This window comes from Cynocephalus volans, chromosome 7, assembly GCF_027409185.1.
Source record: "Cynocephalus volans isolate mCynVol1 chromosome 7, mCynVol1.pri, whole genome shotgun sequence".
Taxonomy (NCBI): domain Eukaryota; kingdom Metazoa; phylum Chordata; class Mammalia; order Dermoptera; family Cynocephalidae; genus Cynocephalus; species Cynocephalus volans.
The window spans coordinates 152,291,836-152,309,557 of record NC_084466.1 but is presented as its reverse complement, the minus strand read 5'-3'; the positions used below and the strand labels follow the sequence as shown (position 1 = coordinate 152,309,557).

At 45.1% G+C, this 17,722-nt stretch overlaps 1 protein-coding gene across 1 annotated transcript in view; it reads right to left on the bottom strand.

The window, feature by feature from the left end:
* Nucleotides 1-15,165, bottom strand: part of LOC134381811 (deleted in malignant brain tumors 1 protein) — a 58,294-nt gene extending 43,129 nt beyond the window's left edge. The window contains exons 1-11 of the mRNA XM_063101616.1: nucleotides 14,733-15,165; nucleotides 13,326-13,364; nucleotides 11,854-12,001; nucleotides 7,195-7,385; nucleotides 6,069-6,098; nucleotides 5,374-5,415; nucleotides 4,134-4,451; nucleotides 2,584-2,613; nucleotides 1,551-1,868; nucleotides 946-978; nucleotides 481-492 (exon numbers count right to left, since the gene is read on the bottom strand). Of these exons, the coding sequence (XP_062957686.1) occupies nucleotides 481-492; nucleotides 946-978; nucleotides 1,551-1,868; nucleotides 2,584-2,613; nucleotides 4,134-4,451; nucleotides 5,374-5,415; nucleotides 6,069-6,098; nucleotides 7,195-7,385; nucleotides 11,854-12,001; nucleotides 13,326-13,364; nucleotides 14,733-15,165 (1,594 nt within the window). The remainder of the gene's footprint in view (nucleotides 1-480; nucleotides 493-945; nucleotides 979-1,550; nucleotides 1,869-2,583; nucleotides 2,614-4,133; nucleotides 4,452-5,373; nucleotides 5,416-6,068; nucleotides 6,099-7,194; nucleotides 7,386-11,853; nucleotides 12,002-13,325; nucleotides 13,365-14,732) is intronic.
* Nucleotides 15,166-17,722: the final 2,557 nt, after the last annotated feature.

The window sequence follows — 17,722 nt, the reverse complement described above, 5'->3', positions numbered from 1 at the left end:
TTCTGCCAGTGCCTGTGAATTGTGTGTCTTGTCTGAGGCTGTGTGGGAACAGCTGGGTACAGTCAAAGAGCAAGAGATGACCTTGTAAATTCCAGTTCTGCCACTTTCTGATTGAGTTATCTTGGGCTGGCTTACTGATTTATTTATTGGTTTATTGATTTACAATCCTCAACTGTGAGGATTAAATAAATAAATTTATCCAGAAACACTTGCACCATGCCTGCTGCTGACAAGATGCTCAGAAATATCTGTTACAAGGAAACAAAATACATTTTCATTCACCTCAAGCATCAATTCAGAATTTGTAGTTCATGTGCTGGTCTGATTTTTTTAGTCTTTGGTTTTTATTACAGGGGAATATTATTCAATCATTAAATTATAAGATCTTGGAAAACAGGCCAAAGTCATAAGAGCCCCAAGAGTATACTTTGGGGTCAGGGGTCAGACTGATTACTGTCAAAGCTTGGTTCCATCATTAACTTGTTGAGTGATCTTGAGAAAGTTACTTAACCTTTCTGTATATCAATTTCTCTTCTGTAAAATATCACATATAATGCTTTTTGTCAGAATAGTCCTGATGATTAGCAATAATCTGAGCAAAATGTCTCCCTCTTTACTGTAGCTTTGCTTTGTTTTTGTGTAGCTGGGGCCAATGAATGGGTATATTAAATGGGATTGGTGGCCAAGAGCACAGACAGCTTGGATTCAAATCCACTGGCTAGCCCTGGATACCCTGCTAAGTGTCTATGTCTTGGTTTATCTGGAAAATTTGAATAATCAATGTACCTACCTTGAGGGCTATATTGAGTGGGGATTAAATGAGTTATATGTGTGAAGGGCTTAGAACACAGTGTGCTTCTTAGCAATTATAAGTATTTGCTTCTATTATTGTTGTTACTATTGGAAAGTTGCCTGTACTAGAAAAAAAAAAAAAAATGAACATACCCGGAAGCGTGGACAGAGGCAGGTCTTCGGCATCTGAATGCGTAAAGAAAGGCAACAGGTGACTGTCTTTAGTGAATCCAAAGCATGGAAGAGGTGGGGCAGACAAGGGTGTGAGTTGAATAGGAGAGGAGTATGGCCTTTCTGGGCATGGGAACCCAGAGTACCAGAACTGCCTCCTGGGCAACCTCAGCCCTCCTCTGGTAGGGTCCTTGGCCTAGGGGGCCAGGGCACAGCAACTGGGTCAACTTGGCCCCATGGCAGCCAGGGCGTTGGCCCCTCTTATTAGGAATCCCTGGACTACTTGTTAAAATGCAGATTCCTCAGCCCCTTTCCAAACCTACTTAGTCATAATCTTGGACGGGGCCCTGGAATCTGCATTGTAATACCCCAGGTGGTGCTGGTGCCCATTAACATTTGAGACTTCCCCCATGCAACCCTGGAGCTGCCCATGGCAGGGCATGTGTCTGGGTTCAGGGCCTGACCCAGAGGAGATGCTCAAGAGACAAGCAGATGGATGGGTGGATAAAAATTTCACCAAGTATGTACAGTTTCAAAATGTCTTCAACCACAACATCAGAAATATTGCCTGAGAGGGGAGAGGATACCTGAGCAGATGACCCCAGCATCCTCATGGTGGCCACAGTTGTGCTCCGACCAGCCCGAGTGGGCACACTGGCCCAGATAGCGTTCCACCCCAGAGCACTGGAGGTTGTCCAGGAAGATGTCTCCAGAGCCTGGGCCAAAGTGGGCCCCACTGGGGCTGGAAACAGCCTGTCCACACCCAAGCTGTCGGCACACGACCTCGGCTTCATTCAGGTCCCACAGGTCATCGCACACGGTGCCCCAGGCTCCCTGGTAGAGGACCTCCACGCGTCCGGAGCACCGACCTGAGCCACCCACCAGTCGCAGCTCTGGCCAGTCCCCTGCAGGTAGAGATGGGAGGTGTGAGTTCCCAAAAGACCCTGCCTGGGCTCACCAGCACCAGACTCAGAGGCATGTTGGGGAGGTACAGCCTTGAACTTGAGCTTTGGGGCTTGTTCTTCACATTTCTCACGTGTTCCTGACTTGCAGGTAGTGGGGTCTTCAGTCAATTTAATTTCATTTCAACAGTATTGATTGATTGTCTTTCATGTTAGGCACTGATAATACAGCTCTAAATATGGTTTCTGCCATCAGGGAGCCTAGAGTCTATTAATTAGGCAAATACAGACACTGGTACAATGCACTATTCCACACTGTGATAATTGCATCAAAGGGAAAGCGTGCAATGCTATGAAAAGAATAACAGAGAGGAGGGGCCTGGGGGAGACACCTCTTTAAAAAGTTTGGAGGAGCTAGTCAGGGGAAGGGCTGGGCAAGTCCCTTGAGGCAGAGGGAACAATGTATGTAAAAAGACCATGAGACACCAGTTTACTCTGGCACACATTTCTAAAAAACGTGAACTTCAAACACACAGAACCATCATCATATGTGAGAAGCAAAAGTAATTGCATTCAAGACTTTCTAATGGCATCTCAGAGGCATGAAAATCTCTGCAGTTCAGACAAGGAGTGAAAGTACAGCTGGAAGAACAGATAGCTCAGGGGCAAAATCAAGAGGAGCTGATACTTAACTCCCATCAACAAAAGGGTGACTGACCTGGTCTGTTAACAAGCGACTCTTCGGCATCTGTTTATAGAGAGAATAAGTGTGTCAGTCTTTGGGGACATTCTAACTTTAGTAACTGAAGACAAAGCTTCTAATTGTATCTTTATATGTGTTTATTAATCTTATAAGGGAAAAATTAGTCTTTGTAAATAACATAGTACTGGGAGAAGCAGATTCGTCCACAGACACAAAGGTAAGCTTCTCTCCGGTTTTTGGTTTACTACTGTGTTATGAGAAAATTGTCAGATGTGAAGGGTACATTTGTGATGATCTGACAAACAACTGATTTTATAGCAGAGATGCTTCACTTTGGGGTCTCTGGGGGCACCTCAGGTTCATCCTCTAGAATATCAAAACTTGGGAATAACATGTACCCACAAGGCTGTAACTAGGATACATGTGGCATGCATAATAAGATGCCACGAAGCAAATGAATGAATGCACCAACAAGACAATGTTTATAAATGCTTGCCTCAAATTAAGAGTCACAGGCAGCAGGTGCTGACATACCATTGAGCTGCTGCTCACATGGGCAACTCCGTGGAGCGAGCACCGCTTTGAGTCATGATTACTGATTCTTTCAAGTCACATCAGGTATTGAAGCTGTTAGTTTACCAAGAGGCATCTCATTATCAGAAAGCGTTATTAACAGACATTCCAGAGGTGGCTAACTTAGTCTTAGCTAACTAGTTGCACATGAGTAAATTCAAAGTATTTTTTAAAAAATTGTTACAAGGTAATTAAAATTAGTCAGTTTAGTTCACAGATTACCTTGGTGTTGTGACTGAATCCTGAATTACCAAAATATGCTGCTCCTTTGTCAGGTACTACGCAAGTGCTGTGCCAAAGAAAACTCTTCTCCTTTTGGCAATCCTGCAAGCAAGCAACTAGTCTCCTAATGTTACAGATGAAGAAACTGTGGCTTCAACAGTTTAAGTGTTGTTCAAATGCAGTCTGAGTGTTAGCACTCTCTAGGAAAGCCAGACTCAGGTCTGCCTGGCTCTGAAGCCTTCCCTCCCTTTACTGTATCTGGCTGAATCTTTTATGTAAGCTCCTGAAAAATTCCCCTAGTTAAACATGTCCTTTGCATGTTTCAGTAAAGCACACATACCTTTGGTAATTCTTGGTTTTTTTTGTTTGTTTGTTTGTTTGTTTTGTCCTTTTTGTGACCGGTAAGGGGAATGTAACCCTTGGCTTGGTGTCGCCCGCACCACGCTTAGCCAGTGAGCGCACCGGCCAGTCCTATATAGGATCCGAACCCGCGGCGAGAGCGCCACTGCGCTCCCAGTGCCGCACTCTCCCGAGTGAGCCACAGGGTCGGCCCAACCTTTGGTAATTCTTACGACCAAATTGGAAAATCAGGTTTTATTCTGGAGGCTAGCAGTTAGAACCTTATCCACCTAACCCAGTTAGAAGAGATAAAGCAAAATGTCTATATGTCTGAGAATCCTGTCTTTGTCCCTGACTGACGCTGGATGCTAGCAGGGTGATCTTGAAGCACTTTGGCACTGGCAGCAACCCTCTGAGAGAGGAGCAGATACCTGAGCAGATGACCCCAGCATCCTCATGATGGCCGCAGTTGTGCTCTGACCAGCCCGAGTGGGCGCACTGGCCCAGGAAGCGTTCCACCCCAGAGCACTGGAGGTTGTCCAGGAAGATGTCTCCAGAGCCTGATCCAAAGTGGGCCTTTCCAAGAGCAGACATGGCCCGACCGCACCCCAGCTGTCTGCACACGACCTCAGCTTCATTCAGGTCCCACAGGTCATCGCACACGGTGCCCCAGGCCCCCTTGTGCAGGACCTCCACACGTCCTGAGCACCGACCTGAGCTGCCCACCAGCCGCAGCTCTGGCCAGCCCCCTGCAGACAGACACCCGATGACTGTTGTCCTCTGGGAGCACTGTACCCTTCCCATGAGTTTGTTGAGTTCCCCACCCCCATGCTACTACTGGGGCCAGAGAACCTGGTAAAATAGTCGGTCAACTAGTCAACCGCCCAGCTGGAGATTAGTAAGTCATTAAATTGCCAATAACATTTAGCCTAAAAAGTCCATTAATCAAGTATCTGTTTTGCCAGAGGTATGTACCAATCTGTCTAGGCTAAATGCAGAAACCCATTATAAATAAGTTACACAGTGATTTGTGGTTTCAGGAAGTGTTTGTGTGTGTGTGTGTGTGTGTCTGTGTGTGTGTGTCTGTGTTCACCTCACCTTTATAATAACTTAGGAAAGTGAGCAGAGGAGTAATGATATACTAGTTTTATCTATGAGAAAACTGAAAGTTGAAGAAGTAAAGTGATCTACCCCAAATCCCACATCTGGTACATAGCAGATCTAATTATTCAGGTCTCCTGATTCCAAAGTTGACTATTTTATTTTCTCTGCTATTTTATCTCACTGCCTCCAAAATAGCTCCAACACTCCACTCATTTTGAAAAAGTCTGTTAATGATACGGATGTGAAGCTAACTATGATCAGGACTGGCATGAAAAGAAAAGATAGAAATCCACTAGAAGGTACTCGTAAGCTGCCCAGGCTTTGCTGACTCTGAAAGGCACTGAGAAAATGAACTAGGCTTATCCTGAAAACCTAAAGCCAAAAGATCCTAAAAGTTCTGAATGGCCCTAAAAGTTTGGGCAGAGTCAACTGACCCATTTGTAAATAGATAAACTGTTTGCAGTTGGTCCAGTGTCTGCACATGAAGCAGGTACAAACATAGATACAAATGCACATGCAGAGAGGGAAGGATACCTGCTGAGCAAACAAATGCTTTCCAGGGCTTACCGGGTCTTGCTGTTACTATCTTGGGTGTTGCTGTCGGGATGGCTGTGGATACAAGAAGACACTCCTGAGTAAAAAGGAAGGATTCGGGCAAGTCAAGGGGCAGCATTCTGAGATCAGTCTCCATTAATTGCCAAGATTCTGCCTGATTCTTTCTCTTTCTCTTCTTCATAATAAGTGACCTCCCACATCAAACTCTCTTTTTATGTGGGTCTTGATGTTTCTCAGATGCGTGGGGTCCAACAGAAATGATATTCCCCTCTGCCCTGCTACTGGGAAACAATATTTGAATGTGCCATTCTGTGCTAAAATGCCAACATTCAAAATCAGTGCCCTCCTGGGGAAGACAGCCGTATCTCCTGCATGTTTCTTTTTGAACTTTCCCTAAATGTGGAGTATCTGATTAGGTGTGTCTCATTGTCTTTAATAAAAACAAGGAATTAGGCAATCAAAGTGACAATTATCGATATGCAGTGACCTGATTGTTGATAGTTGTAACTTGGTCCCAGAGTGAATGGGCATCATACTTGTGCAAGAAATGTGGACACGGAATCTCTCAGCTACGGCAGATTTAGACAGGGAACTAGGAAACATATATGGGAGGTCAAATGATGACAGTAAAAGCACCAGCAGTGTGGACAGAAGAGGAAACATGAACTTGGGAAGAAGATTAAGTATCAATATGGAACATGACTCACTGATGAGATGTGGAGTCCGCGACACTGCCTCTGCAAACACAAGGAAACCGTCATCAATCGCTGTTTAATGCCGACTACAGTCATTTTCCCTGATCCGCTTTGTGATGTAGATCACCTCTGCACTCTATAGCGCGTTTCCCAAGCTTGCTCAGTGAATCATCCTGGCTCTTGCTAAAAGCACTGGAGACTATTCTGAACGAGGTCTTGGACAAAGTGGATGCGAGTCATCTGTGGTTCTTTGAGTTTTGCCTACTTTCTCTTACTGGTAGGTAGATCTGGGATAATTAGTGCACTCTCAAGCCTCAGTGTCCTCATCTGTAAAAGATGATTTTGTGTGAGGATAATGGGTTTGTGTGAGGTTAGTGTCAAGTGCCTACAATGCTGCCTGGCATTTAACCGTCATTCAATAAACGTTAGCTGGCCTTTTGAGTATTTCGATCACTATTACTGTTGTTACCTAACCTCGAGTACGCTGTGCTTCAACAGAAACCCCTGGCTTAGCTGCAGTCTGCCTTCTTGCCACGTGCCTCGTACACATCATCTGTGGGCTGACACTGTTCTCTCACCTGACACGCCCTCTCCCTGTTTCTCCACTTATGACCCAGCCAGCTTTAAAGCCGAGTTCAAGGCTATTCCTCCTGTCCCCTGATGTTTTTCTTAATACTTGTAATCTACAGTGTGCTCTCTCTTTCCTAATGTGTTTTGCACATGTCAACTTAGTATATGCTAATATATTCTGTTTGTCCTATTTGTTTGCCTTAATCTAGTGTATTGTATTTGTCGTCTAATTGTATCACATGCATTCATCTTGAACTCCCTCTCAGTTGGGCACAAGCCTCTCTTAAGCTGGAACCACACTTTCTTCTTCTGTACATAGGACGTAAAATATCCACTGAGTACTAGATTTGGAGTAATTTCAGAAAAGACTTGCTAATGAGCTGACTTGTGTCATTTCATGTAACCCTCACAACAAACCTAGGGAGTAAGCTTCTATTATTGTTCCCATTTCCGGGAAAGAAATTGAGGTAGGAAGAGGTCAAGTTGCTTGTCCAAGGTCACAGAGTAAGGGATGACAATGTAACTCGTACCCAGTGCTAGAGTTGTTTTGCATAAGCACCATTCTTACCTTTGGTTGCAGAATAATAATAAGCAACGAAGTTTTTTCCTATGTTGTTGAAGCTTCGGAAGTACACCAGGGTCATTGAGCTGGAGGAGGATGCATAGACGAGGTAGGAACCAGAGCAGGTCTTCCCCAGGGACTTTGCTGAGGACGGAGGGCCATCCAGGATTTCAAAATATTCATTGGTGCAGTCGAGGCTGGGGAAGCAAACATGCATGGATGCCTCCTAGTCTCTCCATCAGAAGATCTTAGAGGCAAGCTGTGAAACAGATGCTTTATTTTGTTACGACAAAGAGGCTGGGGATAGATTAAAAGCCTGTCAGTCATTTAAACATAGTATGGATTCTTTTTACCCTACTTGTTCTCTCCAAGAGCCATTGCTTTAAAGGGAATGGGATTTTAACTGAAGAGAGAAGAAGAGGCAGCTGTACTAGGTGTGCCCCTTTTGAGGGCCTGGGAGCAGCCAGGGACCGCAGCGTCTTCACAGCCTAGGAGCAAGGGCAGGGTCAGGCAAACCAAGGCAATTTCACCACCTGGTAGTCAGGGCCCAGCAGAGGGCGGAGGATGCCGGCTTCTCAAGGACCTGCCAGTAGCACATGGCTCCGGGTTCCAAATAACCCATTTATGGCTTTTGGCAGCCCACCCACCTAGAGGAAAGTGAGCTACCAAATCTGCCCAGCTTGCTTGGTGGAAGTCATCAGATTTTGTTACCTGTTGTTCTTCACCGTGACGTTTTATCCAGATGTCACTAGTGCTAGAACCAGAAAACCATTTCCACAACTCAACCCAATGAGCCCTCCATTCCAAGCCATGTTTTGATTAAGCAAAATTCAAGACTAATGATTACGTTGTACTTGGGGGTTAATATCCATAAGAAATTTATCATGAATTTATCATTTATAAGTGACATCAATGTGTTGATTATTCACAACATTAAAATCTAAAATTTCCTGATTTATTGGGACTGGAGTATGCTGGAATCTGCATCTTTAACCAACAGACCAAATACACACTCTCTCTCCCCTTCTCTCTCTGTCATGCATACAAACCTATCCAAAGCATATAAGGTGAATTTTATTTTAATTGAAAATTCATGGAAGCACACAAAAATCAATTGTATTTCTATAGTCTATCAATGAAAATGTGGAAACCAAAATTGAAAACACAGTGTCACTTACAATTACTAAAAAAAAAAAAAAATAGAAATACCTTAGTATAAATCTACAAAATATGTGAAAGGGACCTTAGCCAGAAGATGGCCATCTTTGGGGTAACTAGGATGAAGCAGAAAATTTCAGTTAGCCATTAATTCCGGAACTGATAACCATCAATTCCTTGAGGTTAGCAGAGGAAATGAGAAACTGACCGTGTGGCTGAAACTGCCTGGGGATGAAATCATGCCCCCAAAAGATCCTTCTCAAAAGTTTATTTCTGTTTATCTCACATTACACCCTCTTTCGATGACTGACTTTAGTTGCTGTGCACCTACAATTAGGGATTGAAATGAAGTTTTCTTATTTTCCACACCTCCCTAATCAACTGCAGAGGCAATCCAAGAGAAAGGCAAAGCACCCCAGCTGATTAACTCACCTTCTTGCTTAAAGGAAAATTGCATCTACATGAGTTAGAGGTACGAGTCAGGCTTTTTTATGTTCCAGCGATGTTTGACTGAGGTTATTGTCTTTGAGTTTCCCTAGGAGATTAGGACTCCAACCCCAAAGTAACATCAAGGGCTTGAAGCTGATCTGTCCTCCAACTGCCAACTCCATGACCATGACGCCAAAGCACCCAGTCCATCCTGGGACCCTGACATCTGACTCAGACGCTCTGCTAACCCAGTGACCAGGCTCCTCCTTTCCCTGCAGGACAAAACCCTTACCTTACCTTCTCGCCTTTTCCCTTTTATAAACCCCAGAACAGGCAACAAAGTGGGGGATGATTTTAGCCTGGTCATCCCCCAGATGTCGGTTATCTGAATAAAGCTTCCAATCTTTGCACCAACTTTTGGACTTTTGAGTCATTTGTTTAATGTGAGAGGGTAAACTGAGCCTGGCTGCCAGTAACACATGTACAGGATTTGTAAGCTGAAAATTATAAATAGCTAGCACAAAAAATACTACTAAATGCTAACTAGCTAGGATGTGGAGAAACTGGATCTCTCCTATGTTTCTGGTGGGAATTTAAAATGATAGTCATTCTGGAAAATAGTTTGGCATCTTCTTAAAAAGCTAAATATATACTACTTACCATACAACCTAGTGATTTCACTCTTGAGCATTTATCTCAGAGAAATGAAAACTTATGTTCACACAAAAATGTGTGTATGAATGTTCTTAGAAGCTTTTCTTGTAGCAAAGGACTGAAAACAGCCCAAATGTCATTCAGTGGGGGGATGGCTAAACAAACCCTGGTACATGCATACGATGGGATACTTATCAGTAATAAAAAGCAACAAACTGTTGACACACACAGCAACTCAGATGGATCTCCAGGGCATTGTGCTGAGTGAAATAAGTCAGTTACAAAAGGTCACACACTGTATGATTCCTCCTAAATAACATTCTCAAAAATGATAAAACTACAAATGGAGAACAGATTGGTGGTTTTCAGGGGACAGGGAGATGGGTGGTTTGTGAATATAAAGTGTAAAGGGGTAGCTCCTTTGTGGTAATGGAACAGTTCTGTATCTAGAACACAGGAATTTACACATGAGATAAATTGCAAAGAACTACACACACACACAAATGCATGTAAAAAATGGTGTAAACTGAATAAGGTCTGTAGTCTAGCTGACAGTATTGTTTGTACCAATGTCAACTTCCTGGCTTTGATATTGTCCTACAGTTACATGACATGCCACTGTTGAGAGAAACTTAGGAGTACACAGGACTCGTATTATTTTTGTAACTTCCTGTGTGTCTATAGTTATTTCAAAAAAAAAATTCTATAAAGGCATGAAGAACTCTTTTACTTATGAAAATCAATCACAGGAACAAATGTTTGGAATTTTTCTGAAGATTTATCTTGTTCCTTTTTGGAACAAATTTCCCTCTTTCTTCCATTTCTTTGACTCTCGGTGTCGGTTTCTGTGCATTAGACAAGACAACAGCCTTTCCCAGTCTTGTCAGACTGGCCTCGCTCAGGAAAAGGATCTCACCAATCCATCGGGCCAGATAGTCTAAGGTGACTGTCAAATCTTTGTGTTTGTCCAAACTGCTGTCTCTGCTTTGGGTGGCTGCTGGATGTTAGGATGTGCCAAGTTTTGTCAGTACCCTGCAACAGGTAAGGTAGAAGCCAGACCTTGTGGAAGCAGCTGGAAAGCTGGGGTGTCACATGTGTGTTTCAGTCCCTTCTATCCTCGGGGTGAAGCTAAGAGCAGAGACTTATCTCCCACTCTCTCTACACTAGCTGGAAAGAAGATCTGTGGCAAATGCCTGATCTCCTGTTCAGACTGCACCTAGCGTGCCTGTTGTTATGTCCACCTCCTTGTCTTCTGTGGTGTAGGAGGTTCAGGAATGCAGAGCCCCACCAACTTGAGACAACCCACAGAATGAGAGAAAATATTTGCAAATCGTACATCAGATTAGGGGCTGATATACAAAATACATAAGGAATTCAAACTACTCAATAAAAAGAAAACAACCTTATTAAAAATGGGCAAAGGACATGAACAGATATTTCTCAAAAGAAGACATACAAAAGGCCAACAGGCATATGAAAAAAATGCTCAACATCAGTAATCATTAGGGAAATGCAAATGAAAACCACAATATGATATCACTTCACACCTATTAGAGTGGCTGTTACCAAAAAGATGAAAGATGATACGTGCTGGTGAGGATGCGGAGAAAAGGGAACTCTTGTGCACTGTGGGTGGGAGTGTAAGTTAGCATAGCCATTTTGGAAAACAGCATGGAGGGTCCTCAATAAACTAAAAATGGAATTACCATATGATCCAGCAATCCCACTTCTGGGTATATATCCAAATTAAAACCAGTATGAAGAGATGTCTGCACTCCATGTTCATTCCACTATTACTCACAATAGCCACCCTGTGGAAACAACTTAAGTGCTCACCAATGAATGAAGAATAAAGAAAATGTGGTATATACACAACGGAATACTATTCAGCCTTAAAAAGGAAGGAAATTCTGTTGTTTGTGACAACATGGATGAATCTAGAGGACACTATGCTACATCAAATAATCCAGACCCAGAAAGACAAATACTGCATGATCCCTCTTGTAGGTGGAATCTGAAAAACCAAACTTATAGAGGTAGGGAGTAGAACAGCGGGTACCAGAGGCTGGGGGGCTGGGGCGGATGGGGAGATGTTGGTCAAAGGCCACAAAGTTTTAATTTGGAGGAATAAGTTCAGGAGATCTATCGTACAACATCTATTGACTACAGTTAATAATAATAATCTATTGTATACTTCAAAATTGCTAAAAAAGTAGAATTTAAATGTTCTCACCACAAAGAAATGGCAAGAATGTGAGGTGATGGATATGTTCATTAGCCTGATTTAATCATTCCACAATGTATACATATAACACACATTAGACCCCCTAAATACATACAATTATTTGTTAATTAAAAAGAAAAGAAAATAAAAAGTTCTAAAATAAATGCATAGCATACTTAAGTAACATACTTAGGACTTACTTAAGGTACGGAAAAGCCAGCAGTATGTGATCGGACGCGTTCGCCTTGATTTCCCACACACAGGTTATGTTGTCGTGCATTTCATTTCGTGGGGGATTCCTAATCGCTCCAGATGAGTTAGTAATGATGCTGCCGCACTGAGATTTTTCTAAATGCAGAAATATATTTTAGAATTTCAGTTTTTTTCATTGTTCAGTTGACTGATTTTGTAATTCACACTTTTTTCTTTTTTCCTTTTTACTTTTCACTTTTTTTCCAAAAGAGGTGTCATTGGCCATTACTTTGTGAATAAGTCTTAGGACATATCAGAGGTATAAACTAGTCTGAAAAGTCTTGCAAACTGGGGAAATTAGGGCATGAACTTGTCTGAATTTTGAAATATGTCTCATCTCTTTTGAGACTTCTACCACTGACGTGGACTTGCTGGGAAGAGCTATTATCTGCCAGCAGCCAGAACCTTTCCCTCTGGTTACTCCCTGCTTGTGGGTTCTGTAGCTCTGATTTTTGTCACATCAGCAGCAGCAATGAGTAAAACACAGCTTCAATTTTCCCAGTTAAGGCTGACTCAGCATGGAGTCTCTGTGTGGATAAAGATGACAGTGTCCCACCCACCACCAGTTGTAATTTATTAAAATTACATTCTTAAAAATCCACTATTAAGTAGAAAGAAATTTCCCTGAGTCATCACCCCTCCGATACTCCTCATACTGGTAACGTTTTGTGTCCACCTGCCCACCCACCTCCAGTTGTGTTTCCATCTGCTTGTCTGCCTGTTCTGCCTTTCTGTATGTCCACCTGCCCAGCATTCAGTCCAAAACTAAAGGTTATGCCAGTGGAGACAGAAACAGCTGACTTTCCCCCATCAGATTACCTGTGTGAGAACTAGACCCAACCTCAATTGGCCCTGGTTGTCTAGCTGTGGCTCTTCTCTAGAAGGACCAGCCAGGCACATGGGCATCATGTTATTTTAGCTCTTTATCTTCAACCGGTGGTAAGAAAAGTTCAGTGGAGCTTCTGGAAGCCAAAGCATAGGTAAGAACAGAGGGAAAAAATGGGAGATGAAAATGGAAGGATGAAAGAAGGCGGATGGAGATTGTTAGAGAAGGAGAAGGCGGAAAAGAAAAACATGCTCACCATGGAGGGAGCCCTCTAAAATCACGGCCTGGGGTACCACCCTGGCAACACTGCTATACTCATGGCCACATGCCTGCCCTTTACTTATGGTGTCCGTGCTGGGAGACCAAGAAGGCTGGAGCCACTTGACTATTTGGGCTTCTTTCTCTGACTAAATAGAAATGGAATTGGAACCATAAATTCATTGGCCTTCACACTGGGCTCTTCACCCAGAACACAGGTTCAGAGGGGCAACCTAGACAGGGCAGTAGTATTTTGGCACAAGTTCCTTGAAGAATCACTTCAGGGCTTGAGCTAGAAGATGAGGATCAGGACAGACAAGGACATAAAAGTCTCACCTGCAGCCACCGTCCCTGCCAGGGCAGCCAATGGGCGACCTGTCAAACACACAAAAAACTCATGGGCCATCGGCTGGCACTGAGATCCGCACCCCTATCTGCACATGAGGACCCCAAGGAGCTTGTAATGAACACACAGTCCGGGCCCCTCCCAGGAGCACTGAATCAGTCTCTAGGAGAGAGGCCAGAGCATGGAGGGGGTTTTAACATGCAGGAGGAAAGAGGCACTGATCTAGATCCTTCCCAGACTTTGATGCATTTTTTTGTTGCTGGACATGTAAATAAGATATTTTTAAATGTCAGGGCTTAAGAAAACTAAAGGAGGGAAACTTTGGCTCCTGAAGCCTCTTCCAGTGATTCAAGGGCTGGGAGTTAGGAGCTCATGATGTAAGCGCAAGAGGAAGCACCGATTCATTGATTCCTTTGACCTGGTGCTGCTCCAAGATGCTGAGTCAGGACCTAAAGATGCTGTGAATCTCCCCCCATGTCCCCCCAATCTCTCCCACCAGCGACACTCAGCTCAGCACTGCTCACTGGAGGTTCTCTCCCTGGATCAATCCATTCCTACCTGCTAGACTGGACTACCCAGGAGGGGATGTGAATGAAGCTTCACCTGACCTTGTCAGCTCAGCTCTATTCGTAACTCACTCTCTGACTGAGAACCAGCTCAGAGCCGGGCATCAAGGCCCCTGGAGGTCTGATGAGGGGGAGAGAGCATTGGCATGGAGAACTCCTGGTGTTGGGGCTGGGAGCATGTGGGAAGCCAACTCAGGGCATGCTCTGCGGGGCCAGGGCTGCACCAGGAACAAGACAAAGGTGAAGAGGGAGTAGAAATGGAATCAGCTCACCTTGACTTTGCCCAGATCTGGCCCACTGGCCATCTGGGTGGGAAGCGCCCTTAACCATCATGTCTTAACCACCTCTTACCCATCCGTATGTCACTGCCATCCCCTCTACAACCCTCAGAACTGACAAACCAACAGTGCTGCCCAGAAGCCTGAGAAATCGAGAGTCTGCTTCCCGTGTGTAAAATGCACAGTGGAAAAATAGAAAGTGAGGCTGGACTGGACGATTTCAAGGCACTGTCCATCTCTCCCACTGGACAGTCAGGTGATTCTGCATCTCTCAGTCACTCCACTGGCTTGGAGAATAAGACACATTCAATTCCCAGCAGAACTTCTTCCCCAAGGTTTTGATAAACTGCACGCATAAGCATCGCCTTCCGTACCTGGTGGTGTGACCGGTGAGTATTCAGCACCTACATAAGTGTAAGAGATGAAGACATCTGCTGTGAGTGAATAACATAGTGGTTCATTTCCCATAGTTTCTTTTGCGCTGTCGTTTGAAAAGTATTCTCTTGGAAGGAGCCAAAGCTGGGCTCTACCTGGGAGGGAGGCAGGGGTTTACCTGAACAGATCACGCCAGCATCTTCCTCGTGACCACAGTTGTGGGACAACCAGCCAACATGGGAGCACTCTTCAAGGTGCTTTTCATCTCCCCTGCAGTGCACGTTGTCAAGGAGAATCTTCCCAGAACCTTCCCCAAAGTGGGCCTCACCCGGAGCTGAGATGGCCCAGCCACATCCCAGCTGCCTGCAGACGATGTTTGCTTGTGGAAGGTCCCAGAGGTCATCGCACACGGTTCCCCAGACTCCCTGGTAGAAAAGTTCCACACGGCCTGCGCAGCTCGCGTGGCTGCCTGCCAGCCGCACAGGGGCCCAGCCTGCTGGGGAAGGATGGGGGAGTCGGGGGGTGCCCGACTGCCTCTGCCCACTGCTGACTGGACTATCGTCCACCCGACCCAGCACTCTGTCCTTATCTTCCATGAATTTGCTAGTCATATCCCTATGCTGCCATGGGGAATCCCATGCCATTCCCCAGAAGTGTCTGCTCTAAGAAGATTATAAAGTCTTACTTACCCACACCCTATTTTAAGACAGATTGCCTGTGGTAGATTGTTCACAAAAATGGCCACGGTCCTTCTCTTCCCTATATCCATGCTCTTTACAATGTGAATGAAATTGCAGCCCCCCTCCCTGTCAAGAAGCAGAGCTTATTTTCACACTCCTTGATTCAGGGAGGCAGCCTTCAGCTTGCTTTGGCTCACAGAATACAGCACAAGTAATGGCATCCCACAGAGCTGAGCCTGCCAGGCCTGCCAGGCTTCTACTCACTCACCGGGGACTCTGAGAACATCATGGGAACAAGCTTGAGCTAGCCTGCTGGATGATGAAAGACATGTGGCTTTGTCACCTCTGTCACCTCAGATGACAGCTACAGAACAGCCAGACATGTGAGGGAGGCCATCCTAGGCCAGGCAGTCTTCAGCTGATTTGCCGGCTAACCACAGATGCATGAGCAAACCCAGCCAAGATCAGCCGAGCCCATCCCAGAGCAGCAGAATTGCCTGGGTGACCTGCAGACTCCTGAGCAATTGTAAACAGTGGTTGTTTTAAGCCACTATGTTTGGCGGTGGTTTTACACGGCAACAGATAACTTATACACTTCTTCTTTACCACTACCCCCCTTTTTTGATATCCTGCCCCACCCTTAGCCAGAGAAGTCACGGGGCCAAAGCCATGTACCCCATGACTGAGTCTGCCTGGTCAGGTTGTCTGGACTGGAGTGTCTGGACATCTGGCTCCAGAGGAACCAGTCCATGTGCTGGATTGGCCCAGATTCTCTCTGCTGGAAAGTTGGAATTGGGAAGAGAGCTGGAAGACTCAGGGTCTGACACTGCCATTTGGGGCAGCCTTGATAAATCATATCTGGGTGGACAAATGAATAGAGAAGCTGCTCAGAACAGACTCATCAGAGGGGAGCAAGAGGAAGAAGGGAGATCCAGAGAGTGAGAGAGTGGCTCAGTTCCTTTCTTATTTGTACTCCGTTAACTGGGTTGATTAAGATCCTCTTACGTCTTGGCCATAGACTCCCTTCAATTAATCTTACTTGAGTGGATATTTGTACCATGAAACCAAATGCTCACTCATTAATAAATGCTCATATTTATTTTCCTTTATTTATGCCATTCACTTTGCCTAAACTACACCGACTCCCAGTCCTGCTCACTGAAATCCTTCCATCCTTCAAATTGCAGCCCAAGCGCCTCCATTCCATCAAGCTTTTGTGATCACCCAGATTGGGACGCTGTCTTCTTTTCTGAACCCTTTGTTCTGGTGCTCCCGGGCCTGGCTACACTGTTGGTGTAGAACCAGCAATGTACAGGTCTCATCTCCCCAGCAGGTGGCCCAAGAGGCAGGGAGGAAGGTTGGAAAGAGCAGTGGATGTCGGGTCAGGGAGACTGGACCTGAAGCCCAATGTCCCTGGCTATCTGTGTGGCCTTGAGAATGACAGTAATTACTTCATAAGCTGTCATGAAGCTAAAGAATGCAAGAGCACTCAGGAGAGGACTTCTCAGGGCCTTGTTCTTGGTCAGTAGGTGGGGAGAGATGCAGAGATGGTTCGGGAGCCCACCAGCTTGGGGTGAGAGGCTGTGTGAAGGGACCATTACAATTGGGTGTGGTCTCAGCTGCCGCAGAAGTGCATGCAGAGAGCATCCCCCAGAGCACGGAACAGCATGAGTCATGGTCTGAGGGTGCAGGCAGACTATGGCGGGGCTTCTCTTGTAAAGACCACTTTCTCCCTACATTATAGCTTTCTGTGTTTAAGACTTGTCTCCCTACTAAATGACAAGCTCCCTGAGAATTGGGAGTGTGTCCAGGTCATCTACATGTCCGCCATGGGACCTGGTTCAGTGCTCAACACATAGATAAAAAGTTATTAAGCAAATAAAGAAAAGAAAGATGTGGAGTGTGGATTCAGGTGACTGAAAAGAGCCAATAGTGGCGCTTTTGGTGATTGCCATATTCCCAAGGTGATGGCCAGTGGCCAGGAGCTGTGGCACCTGCTGAGCACTATTCCACCAGGGATGCTCTCAGACCCTGGGCAGTGACAGTGGCTCCCCCCTGAATCTCTTGGCTGTACAGCTAGATTAAGGGAATCATCTGGTACAGTATTTTACTCTTGCCTCATCTGGCCTCAGATTGGACCTAATTTGTGAAAACCCAAGACCGAACTCAAGGTTGAATATCCCCAAATATTACTCATTCCTGATCACAGCAAAACACCATCTTAGAGAGTCTCAGGTACCTCCATGTTCGCTAATTCCATGGTTATTGGCCAGCCTTAGGTTCTAATTTGGAAAGTATATTAATGTCGCCCATCCTGCAGCCCATAGGGAATCTAACTACTCAATATCTCCTCTGCTTGGCACAATTCCATTGCCCCCTCACCCTTCAGATCCTAGATTATATGTTGCTTCTTCCCGCCCTGCCCCCTCAGGTTTGGATGGAGACGCTCTTCTGGGTGCCACGGCACCTGCGCTTCCCACCTCACAGC